This window comes from Dromiciops gliroides, chromosome 6, assembly GCF_019393635.1.
Source record: "Dromiciops gliroides isolate mDroGli1 chromosome 6, mDroGli1.pri, whole genome shotgun sequence".
NCBI lineage: Eukaryota > Metazoa > Chordata > Mammalia > Microbiotheria > Microbiotheriidae > Dromiciops > Dromiciops gliroides.
Genome location: NC_057866.1, coordinates 264,320,341 through 264,332,397, shown reverse-complemented (window position 1 = coordinate 264,332,397; position 12,057 = coordinate 264,320,341). Strand labels below are relative to the sequence as shown.

The window sequence follows — 12,057 nt, the reverse complement described above, 5'->3', positions numbered from 1 at the left end:
TCAAGGGCTGGTACTCTATCCACTGTGCCACCTAGCTGCCCCAGACTTTATAATTTTTTTTTTTTTAGGCAATTAGGGTTAAGTGACTTGCCCAGGGTCACACAGCTAGTAAGTGTCAAATTTCTGAGGCCAGATTTGAACTCAGGTCCTCCTGACTCCAGGACCAGTGCTCTATCCACTGCGCCACCTAGCTGCCCCCTTTATAATCTTTTTAAAACCACAATTTAAATTTTTTTAAACCTCCTGAATTTCTGTGCTCTTGGGCAATTACTCTCTTATTCAACTCTTATTACAACTCTGTATAATAGGAAGATATGTAATTTTATGCTTTTAAAATTCTCATGACTCATTTCATGGTTTAATTATTATTATTATTTTATTTTTTTTCAGAACAGTGAGGGTTAAGTGACTTGCCCAGGGTCAGACAGCTAGTAGGTGTCAAGTGTTTGAGGCCGGATTTGAACTCACATCTTTCTGAATCCAGGGCCAGTGCTTTATCCACTGTGCCACCTGGCTGCCCCCATGGTTTAATTATTTATGACAATTCAAACACTTGAGCATACAGTTTATTAGGAAATCTCGAACAATCATTCATATGTATGTATATTTATATATAAAGTATATATACATAGACATACATATGTATATATGTGTATCTATATCTATATATCTCTCTATTTATAGATATAGATAGATAGACACAACACATATGCATCCCCCACCCACCCACAGTTATCCCTTCCACATCAAAATTTTCCCCATCAGAGTTTTGATATATCACAGATTATCATAAGAAATTAAATTAAAATTAAATGGGAATTTTGGAGAGTTTTATTAAACCCATAGGCAACCCAGGAAGGCCAGCAGATGACCCAGAGCCTATGGACAAATATTTAACCCAAATTTTGCAATAAGGTACTATAAACACCCCATAAAAGACAAAGAAATAATTGAGACTTCCTCTCTGGTATGAAGGGAAGGTCAACAATTTTATGGGTTTTTCCAGACTATGGGGGTGCTGTGTCCCTAACCCTCCTGATGTGGAAGGGATACAAATTACATGCAAATCATGAAGCTAGGCAACTGCAGAAGCTTGTGGTCTATGAGTATTTTCACTAGGTATTTGTTAGGTGTCTTTCCCCTTGCAAAGCATCTCAGGGGTTTGGAGGAAAAGGAGACATTCTTCAAATCTCTTCTCGAAACTTCAGTGTAGTGCCTTCCATTTGCTGGTTATAATGTTTTTCGAATGTCTCATACTGGGCCACAGTGAACTGATTCTTCCAGTCCCCTGAAATCCCTGGCCAAAAAGAAAGGATTGAATGTTACTCTACTGAATCACTTTCCCTTCAAACCATTTTTAGGCTATTTTCCAAATCATGGCCTAAACCTTGTATTTTGGTTTCAGATCTACGCTTCACATATTTTCCTTCTCCTGTTTCTCAAATGTCTTTAGTTTCTCCAGGTGTATAATTCCTATCAACATTATGTGAGCAATCATGGCTTAAATAGCTCTTGAACCAGCCAGAAAAGGACTGAGATTCAAAATCTGAACAGTTTCATTTTCTTGGTGTTTTATGGAACCCAGACTCTGAATATGAAGAATTTAGAAGGATTTCCACCCAATTTCTATAGAAAGAAAGGGGATGAAATATGTCTTTCAAAGAAGGTAGGCCAGCTGTCCTAGGTAGTATTTGATTGTCATCAATAGTTTTCTTATTTGTTGTTGTTATTATTGAGTCATGTCTGACTCTTCATGACCCCATTTTGGGGGGTTTCTTGGTGGAGATACTAAAGTGGCCATTTCCTTCTTCAGCTCATTTTACAGATGAGGAACTGAGGCAAATGGGGTTAGGTGACTTGCCCAGGGTCACAGAGCTAGTAAGTATATGAGGCCAGATTTGAGCTCAGGAAAAATGAGTCATCCTGATTCCAAGCTGGTGCTCTAGCCACTGAACCAAGAATCCCTTCAATTTCATCTTGTATCTTAGATTGTGGATGGCAGAAAAAATTAATACCATAATAGCATTTAATACTCTAATAGCCTTTATAATTGATACAGGATATCCCTAAAGTCTTAGTACAGTGTTAAGCTTTAAATTAATAGGTTTGTTGTTGTTCAGTCGTGTCCAACTCTTTATGACCCCATTTGGGGTTTTCTTGGCAGAAACACTGAAGTGATTTGCCATTTCCTTCTCCAGCTCATTTTACTGATGGGGAAACTGACACAAAAAAGGTGAAACAGCTTGCCCAGAGTCACACAGCTAGTAAGTGTCTGAGACTAGATTTGAATTCAATAAGATGAATCTTCCTGATTTCAGGCCTGATGCTCTATGTACTACAGCACCACCTAACTGTCCCCAAATTAATAGGTAACTTCGTAATATTGTTGAGTCTGATACTCTTTTACATTTTAAATTTTAAAAGTTTAAAACTTCACTAGGACTTTTAGAACACCCTGTATAGCCCTTTAAGGTTTACAAAACACTTTTAAAAAGATGATCTCTTTTTAAATAATAATAACAGGGGCAGCTAGGTGGCAAAGTTGATAGAGCACCAGCCCTGGAGTCAGGAGGACCTGAGTTCAAATATGACCTCAGACACTTAATACTTACCAGCCGTGTGACCCTGGGCAAGTCACTTAACCCTCACCAAAAAAAAAAAAAAAAAAAAAAAGGATGATTGCACATGAAACGGAAAAATCGATTGTGTACAACTTTAATAATAACAATAATAATAATACTAATAATAATAACTAACATTCATATAGCACTTACTATATGCCAGGCACTGTGATAAGTGCTCTATAATTATCAGTTCCTTTAATCCTCACAAGAACTCTGGAAAGTAGGTGGTATAATCATTGTCTCCATTTTACAGATAAGAAAACTTGAGGCAGATAGAAGCTAGGTAAATTGCCCAAGTTCCTGGTGCTGTACTTGCACTTGGATCCCTCTGATTCCCAATATTGTACTCTGTTCTAGACTCCAGGTCAACCTAGTTGTCTAGCAAAATCCAATTTTAGCAAATCCAAACAAGGTACTTCCTTAATTTAACAAGTGTGTGAATTGAGTATTTTCATATCTGTGAATTTGCTAAAGTAGGTACTCCTGACTGTATATTTTTATATTTTCCCCAGTAGAGTCACATAAGTTCCTTGAGGGCATGGACTGTCTTTTTTCTCTTTTTTAATCCCCAGTGCTTAGCACATTTCCTGGTGCATAGTAGGATCTTCATAAATGTTTATTGAACTGAACTGAATTGAATTTCTGAACAATTACTATAGGACACAGCTGAGCTAGGCCAAATCCCAACAGTTACTCTAGCCTCACACTAGTTCAACCATCTAATCACCCACAATTTTTTCTCAATGGATGCTAAATGTATAAGATTGAATGTTAGAACCAAAAGGGTCCTTGGTGATCATCTGGTTTAACCTATTCATTTTATCAATGAGGAGGCTGCTCACGAAAGTACACCTCCCTCCCACTGCCCACCTTGGTATCCTTGCTCCTATTTCTCCTACAGTTATCGATGCCTTCCTGGCAATTAACAAAGGTGAGTGAGGAAACTCACCTCATTAAAGAAGCCCAAGGTGTCTTGTTCAGTAAAGGATCCCAGGGAAGACATTGATTGAGATACAGTGGCTTTCGATGCTGAGGGCAAGTTTTCACCCAAAGACCTCCCATCAGGTTAGGTTTGTGGCAGTAAAGATTTTTGGCACAGAATATTACCTTGCAGTTGTTGTTACCTTTTTGCCCTCATCTTATTGCTTTTCTAAACCACTCATAGAGCACCTAGGTGGTATAGTGAATAGAGTATCAGACCTGAAGTCAGGCAGCTCTGAGTTCAAATCTAGCCTGTGTGACCCTCGGCAAGTCACTTAACCATGTTTGCTCAGTTCCCTCATCTGTGAAATGAATTGGAGAAGGGAATGGCAAACCACTCGAGTATTTTTGCCAAGAAAACCCCAAATGAGGTCAGGAAGAGTCAGATGACTGAAAAGACTGAACAACAATGAAAATAAAATTCATGTTTACTACTCTCCTTCTCCTACTCTTGCCATCATTAGGCCATTGGTCTCACAGGATTTAGGGGCTGAAAGCTCATCCAGCTCTCTTCTAACTCCCAAATTACATATATCTTTGAATACGAGTGCTCCTATAATACACTCACCCTTTCTCATAAAGGGAGATACATTGTGGTCCATTTCTTTTTCTGACATCATGGTATAATTGGCTGTTGGGTTCTGTTTCATGACCTTGAAGGAGGTGTGATAGAGGATTTTATTCACAATCTCTTCTGGCAAATCCTTTTCTAGGAACTTCAGCACTTTCAGTAGTTCACGTTTTGGGTCCTAGAGAATCATGGAATCACAGAATTTTAATGTTGAGATTTCAATGTCCATATAAGTCAACTCATACATGGAAGAAATTCCCCATTATAACATAGTCAATAAATGGTGGTGCAGTCTCTGTCTGAAGACCTCAACAGAAGAGAACCCACCACCTTTCAAGGCAACTCATTACACTTCAGTACAGCTATTGCTTTTAGGAAGTGCTTTCCTGACATGAAACCTAAATTACTTTATGATGCCTACTTCTTCCTTCTGGTTGTGTTTTCTTGGACCAAGCAGAACACGTCAAAACCCTCTTCAAATGACAGCTCTACAAATACTTGAAGACAGCTATCAAGTTCTCCCAAGTCTTCTCTGATCCATCCCATTCCTTTAATGGATCATTGTGGGCTCAATACACTTTCTCATCCTGTTTACATACTCTGGATATTCTCCAGCTTATCAAAATTCTTCTAAAGATGAGAATAATAACTGACATGATGACTGGTGAGGACAGAATGCATGTATACAGTTATCCCTTCCACATTTCAACTTTCTATATATCACAGGTCAGCATAAGACATTAAATGGGATTTTTTGGGGGGGGAGTTTTGCAGAGGGTACACTCAGAAATGCATAAATTTATGTATAGTATTATATAATATAAAGGCATGTCATCTTTCAATTCCATAATAATTCAGACTTCTTTTCTGGTATGAATAGAGAGACAAAAACTTTTATGTGGATTTTCCAGTTAGTGGGAGTGTCATGCCCCTAATCCTTGAGATATGGAAGGGATATAGAAGCTATGACCAAGATAGTATTAGGTTTTTGGGGTGCCACATAATCTCTAACTCATATTGACCTCACGGTCCACTAAAATCCTTCAATTTTATTTTTCAAAGAAAAATGACTTTCTCTAGCATTCTGGAAAGATTTCCAAGCTCTCCATTTTTTTTTTCCACAAGCAGACATAACATCACCACATAATGAACGTAGAGCAGCAAAAATAAAGGGGTAAAGCAGTTGTTCTCATAAGACAACTTGAGAGGACCTCAGGAAAGATACAACCATATCTAATCATGCCTCCCCATCTTTTATATAGAAAACTTATTTTTTTTTGTACTTGAGCAAAAGACTTGTTATTGATCCCTATTCAATTTCATTTTGTTAGAACTAAGCCGATTCTCTAGCCTATGAAGACCCTTTGGGGTCCTGACTCTGTCATCCAGTGTGTTAAATATCTCTCTCAACTTTGAGTCACTTACAAATTGGATGATCATGTCATCTGTGCTTTTATCTGAGTCGTTGATAAACATGGTAAATAACACAGATCTGTGGGGCAACCCCCTGGAGACTTCCTGGGCCATTGACATTGAATCATTCACATTAAATCTTTGAGTCTGACCATCCAACCAGTTTTGAATACACCTAATTGTATTCCTAGCTAATTCACCTCTCTTCATCTTTTTCAAGAAGAGTCTGAGATGCTTCATTAGAAAAAGATAGTGCCTATAGGACAGTTATATGTGAAATAATTGCAAGAATGAAAAGAGTTTCAAGGGCAGAAAGGAGGGAGGCGGAGCTCCTTTCATGTGGAAGAAGGTTGTCTTTCTCTCACCTCCTTCATATCTTCATAGAAGAGGTAGAGGATACGGTAGTCCTTCCTCTTCTCCCACCAGCCTTTCACATGGTCATACCAGGAACCGAAACCCACTAAATTATAAAAGACAAGACATTCAGGGAGAAAGAAGGATTTATAAGAAGGACAGACCTTTAAAAATCACCCACATTGCTGATGATGAGTGAGATGAGCAGAACCAGAAGAACATTGTACACAGTATCATCAACACTTCGTGTTGATCTACTGTGATGGACTAGATTCTTCTCACCAATGCAATGGTACAGAAGAGTTCCAGGGAACTCATGATGGAAGAGGATCTCCAAATCCAGGGGAAAAAAAAAAGAACTGTGGAGTATAGATGCTGAATGAACCATACTATTTCTTTTGTTTTTGGTGCTGTTGTTGTTTTTCTATTTTGAGGTTTTTCCTCATTGCTCTGATTTTTCTCTTATAACATGACTAATGCAGAAATATGTTTAATGTTATTATATATATATATATATATATATATATATATATATATATATATATATATAAAACCTATATCAGATTACCTGCTGTCTAGGGGAGGGAGGAGGGAGGGAGAAAAATATGAAATTGGAAAGCTTATATAAACAAAAGTTGAGAACTATCTTTACATGTAACGGGAAAAAATAAATAAAATACTTTATTAAAAAAAATCACCCACATTTTGAAAATCAGAAAACTAATGCATTGTTGGTAGAGTTGTGAACTGATCCAACCATTCTGGAGAGCAATTTGGACCTATGCCCAAAAGGCTATAAAACTGTGCATACCCTTTGAACCAGCAATACCCCTACTAGGTCTATATCACAAAGAGATCATAAAAAAGGGAAAAGGACCCACATGCACCTTTATGGTGGAAAAGAATTGGAAATTGAGGAGATGCCCATCAATTGGGGAATGGCTGAACAAGTCGTGGTATAATCAATGTAATGGAATACTATTTTGTTGTAAGAAATTATGAATAGGCAAATTTCAATAAAACCTGGAAAGGTTTACATGAACTGATGCTGAGTGCAATGTGTGTTAGCTAAATTATTTGTGGGTAGGCTGTATTTTTGTAATTATTTCTACTGCTATATTAGTTGTTATTTATACAAAATGGATACTGTACCACTTTTGTCAGTGAGCATTTATTATTAATTAATATCATATATTATTAAAGTATTGACTGTGTATCTCACTACTGATTTCCACACTAAGCAAACGCTTACAGGTCTAAACAATTACATATCTAGAGCATTGAGCCAAGGAGACGAGAGAGAGAGACAGAGAGACAGAGAGAGAGAGAGAGAGAGAGAGAGAGAGAGAGAGAGAGAGAGAGAGAGAGAGAGAGAGAGAGAGAGAGAAAGGAGTAAAAAAGACCAAGTTTCTCATGATCCAGTCTTTTTATCCTCTTTTGGGAGAGATGGATCATCATACATTGATCTAAGCTAATTGGTTAGCATCATTCAGCTCCATTGATTGACATGAATTGTAGAAACAATAGATACAATGGACGTTCAGAGAAGGGAGAGATCATGCTGAACTGGGGATCAAGCCTGGCTCCAAAATGAAAGGACCTGGGTTCAAATTATGCTTCTTCCATTTATCTACTATGTGATTTTGCATAAGGTATTTACCTCTCTAGGGCTTGGTTACTTTGGTTTTTTGTTTGTTTCTTTGTTTGTTTTTTGGGGGGGTTATTTTTATTTTATTTTATTTTTTTAGTGAGGCAATTGGGGTTAAGTGACTTGTCCAGGGTCACACAGCTAGTAAGTGTTAAGTGTCTGAGGCCGGATTTGAACTCAGGTACTCCTGACTCCAGGGCCGGTGCTCTATCCACTGCGCCATCTAGTTGCCCCCAAAATATGTTTTTTAAAAGAAAAAATAAAGTATCTGAATGATTGACACTCAACAGTCAAGCAACATAGTTCTATAAAGCATCAGATCTGTACAAGGTATCTGAAGGTTTGATTTCTAGCCATTAAAAGAGCTGACTTGCAGAATTTCTCTCCTAAGACTGGCAAGAATTTATTACATGTGTTACATATTCCCCAAAAGAGAAAAAGACGTATTTGTACAAAAATATTTCTAGCAGCTCTTTTTGTGCTGGCTAAGAACTGGAAATCAAAAGATTGCCCATCAAGTGGGGAATGGCTAAACAAGCTGTGGTATATGATAGGGATGGAATATTATTGTGCTATAAGAAGTGACAAGCAGGATGACTTTAGAAAGGCCTGGAAAGACATGTATGAAATGATGTATTGTAAAGTGAGCAGAACCAAGAGAACATTGTGCACAGAGACAGCAATATTATTGGATGAAGAATTGTGAATGACATGACTATTCTCAGCAATACAATGATCCAAGACAATCCCAAAGGACTATTGTTGAAACACACTGTCCACCTTCAACGAAAGAACTGATATTGATGACACAGAGACTGAAGCATGCTATTTTTCACTTTCTTTTGTTTTTTTCTTTTATTCAAGTTTCCTTGTATAAAATGACTAATATGGTAATGTTTTACCTAGTTGTACATGTATAACCCATATCTGCTTACCTCCTCAGGGAGGGGGAAAGGGAAGGAGGGAAGGAGGGATAAAAATTGGAACTTAAAACTATAAATAAAAATGTATATTACTTTTCAAAACATGTTACATCTTGCCACCATGCTAGCAGGAATACATATTGAGGCAGCTAAGTGGCACAGTGGATTAGAGTTCTGGGACTGGAGTCAGGAAAGACTTGAATTCAAATCTAGCCTCAAACACACTACTGGTAACTCTGAACAAGTCATTTAACCCTATATGCCTCAGTTTCCTCATCTGTAAGATTTGAATTGGAGAAGGAAATGGCAAAAACCTCCAGTTTCTTTGCTAAGACACCCCCAAATGGGATCACATTCAGACATGACTGAAATGACTTCACCACCACCACCACCACCACCTTATTTGTTAAGGTTAGGTAATTCTTTTTTTTTTTTTTGCAGGGCAATGAGGGTTAAGTGACTTGCCCAGGGTCACACAGCTAGTAAGTGTCAAGTGTCTGAGGTGGATTTGAACTCAGATCCTCCTGAATCCAGGGCCAGTGCTTTATTCATTGTGCCACCTAGCTGCCCCTAGGTAATTACTTTTAAATGGATAATATAATCAATGTAGTCCTTCCCTTATACCAACCTAAGTAATTTACACTTTATTCTGTAGGAATAGAGGACTTTAAAGAAGACTAAATTTTGTAAAATATGGTGGAATGCAGAACATTTCAGGCATAAAATGAGAGCCCATACTAGGGTAATAAGAATGAATTTTAGGAAGGAATCCTAAAAAATTATGATCTATAAATTCACCTGTTTTATCAGAAGGGCTATCATAAAATATTAGTCTTTTTCATGTTCATATCTGTTTTTTATTCTTCCTTAATCTTTGTCTAACAATAATAATAACACTTTATAAATATTATCTTTTTAAAAAATTCTGATAATAACCCTTGGAATTAGGTGCTATTATTAGACCTGTTTTTACAGATGAGGAAACTGAGACAGAGAGGTTAAGTGTCCGAATGTGGATTTGAACTTATTGTCCTAACTCCCTATCCAGCATTCTATATTCATTGTGCCATCAGCTGTTTAAGAGAATCGGAAATAGAGAAAGGGACCTCAATCAATATGTATTGATTCACTGTGAACTCCATGTCCTCTCATTAAGTCACTCAGTCATCAAGCATTTATTCAGCACTTGCTGTGTGTTGTAGGATACTTGTTGCTTTTGAGCTCTGAACTCCAATGAATAGTTAGTCTTACCCTTTCCAGCCTTGAATTTCTCCAGGAACTCCTCCCAGGTTCCCGGCTCTGGGTGCATCTTGGCCATCTGGTAGAAATAATAGTAAGAGACAGCTACATCCTTAGCATTCCGGGCCACATAGATCATCTGTGGGAAGAGATGGAATATTTGAAAGGTTTCTTTCAAATTCTTTTAAAAGATGTTAATCAGGTGACATTAGGAACATATGCTTGTATTATTAGAACAGATGTTCCTGCTTCCTACCTGCAGACCTGTACATCTGTCCTCTGATATAGGACCTTGTAACGATTGGAATAACGCCACCTGCTGGATACTTACTGTAGAAGAGTTCTGCCCATGAAGCGAAGGTCTTTGAGGGCAAGACCAGGAGTCTTTTCTTTGGTATCAGGAAGTGACGCGGACGAGTGGGAGGAGGAAGGAAGAGACTAGCGCTCAGTCTCGCACTTTTTCCTTTGGACTCTGGTGGAGAGCAGAGCTAGAAATGTGCTCTCCCTTTAATAGATAGGAATCTAGGCCTTTCTCTCTCTCTTTACCAAATTCTTATTCTCCTTAATAAATGCTTAAAAGTCTAACTCTTGCTAAAGCTTATAATTTATTGGCGACCACTCATAAGATATTTTAGACAGACTAGCTAGAATTTTAGCCCTTAACAGATGGCTGACCACGAAGAGGAAAGCTGAACCTCACTTCTGATCTTTCAGTTGGGTAAGAAATTTCCCCTACCCTAACCCTTTAAATCCGAAGTACTGCTGAATTGCCCAGTGTTTTCCCTTTAAATTATTTCAAATGGACCTTTTAAACTCCTTAATTACCCTATTTTTGATTTTAGTCTGTTTAACCAGACAAATGGGAGATAAGATCATGTTAATGCTTTGTTTTTGTGGATTTTCTATTTTTCTTTTTATTTTTGTTAAAAGAGCCAGCAACTTACTCACACAAGGAAATATCTCTCTCTCTCTCCCTCTCCCAACCATGCTTTTTCAGAGAAACTTGAAGAGATTCCCGCAGCTTTTCCCAGTTCTAACACTAATTGTTGCTTTAATTTTGCATGCCTGGAGGCAATGACCCACCCTCTAGAAGCTTTTAATCCCCTAGCACCTAGAGGCAAAGTGGGGGAAGAGGAATCCAGGCCTGAGTTCAAAATCAAGTCTGATTCAAATTGCGCTGGTCCCTCCCCTCCTCCCCAGACCTCACCCTCTACTCCTCCCATGGCCAAGCCCATTACTTCCCCTGCCTGGGAAGTCCAGAGATCTGATGCGCATGCTCAACTTTCTGTAACTACATTTGTAGCTTCAGGCTCAGCCCTTCCCCAGCCTGGATGTGCTTCTGAGACAACCTTAGAAAGCCCTTTAAATTCCACATATGCCTGTTTTGTTCATAATTTTGCTAACCTGCTTTTGTCTTTAATTAGTATTCTTATAAAGCATTTGTATGGTGAAAACACTGACAGACAATATAGAGGGGTTAAAGAAGAAAACCTTAAGCTGAATAAGGATGACAATCATCACCATAGTTCAAGACTCTGCTTCTTTTGCCATGGAAGGGTATATATTGTACAGAAATGTAGAAGTAAGCAGCAAGGTATTGATATGAGTATTGGGGATTTTAGATACCGAAATCAGAAGTGTTCTGAATTCACTCAGAGTATTAATGTCAGTTCAGAGGTTACATAGAATTTCTATGCTATTACACCTACATTTTGAAATTAATGGTATGGGTTTATTTTCATAGAGATTTTCATGCTTTTGAGATTGTGTTTTATACTTAGTTTTTAAAACAAGGAGAATATTTGTAAAAGCTTTTTATAGTCATGTGATCAAGTTTATATTTTATAGTACTCTTATTAATATTAAATTCATATTCATTTAGATTTCCCTAGTTTGAATTTCATTGTCTTTTATTATTCCACGTGTATTTTCTTCTATTCATTCATCTATCTAATTTTGAAACATGGTTTTGATTTCATAATACAATGTTAATTCTAGGAGTATTGTGCTCCCATATTCTGAGTTGTTTGTTTTTGTTATTTTTTTTTCCTCAACTGATTATTTGATCAAACTCTTTAAAGCATTTCCCTGGCAAATTGGTTGCCATGGCAAGTGTAAATTGATTCTAGAAGTATTATTTTTGATAAGCATATTCCCCCCCCCCAAAAAAAGAGGGGAACATTTGTAAAAGTTTTCTTTTTTCAAAAAAAAAAGTTTTCTTTGAGATTCTGTTGTGCTTTAACTTGTATTTAAATATGTTCAGATTTTTCAAAAAAGTAATTGTATACTAAGTTAGAAAAAGGG

General features: G+C 37.4%; 1 protein-coding gene across 5 annotated transcripts in view; it reads right to left on the bottom strand.

The window, feature by feature from the left end:
* Nucleotides 1-714: 714 nt before the first annotated feature.
* The window catches only part of LOC122730457 (sulfotransferase 1 family member D1-like), a 69,146-nt gene continuing 57,803 nt past the window's right edge, over nt 715-12,057 (bottom strand). For all 5 annotated transcript variants that reach the window (XM_043969586.1, XM_043969584.1, XM_043969585.1 and 2 more), the window contains 4 exons: nt 9,766-9,892; nt 5,955-6,049; nt 4,174-4,354; nt 715-1,297 (listed from right to left, as the gene is read on the bottom strand). In XM_043969586.1, coding sequence (XP_043825521.1) covers nt 1,185-1,297; nt 4,174-4,354; nt 5,955-6,049; nt 9,766-9,892 — 516 coding nt within the window. In that variant the 3' untranslated portion in view covers nt 715-1,184. The remainder of the gene's footprint in view (nt 1,298-4,173; nt 4,355-5,954; nt 6,050-9,765; nt 9,893-12,057) is intronic.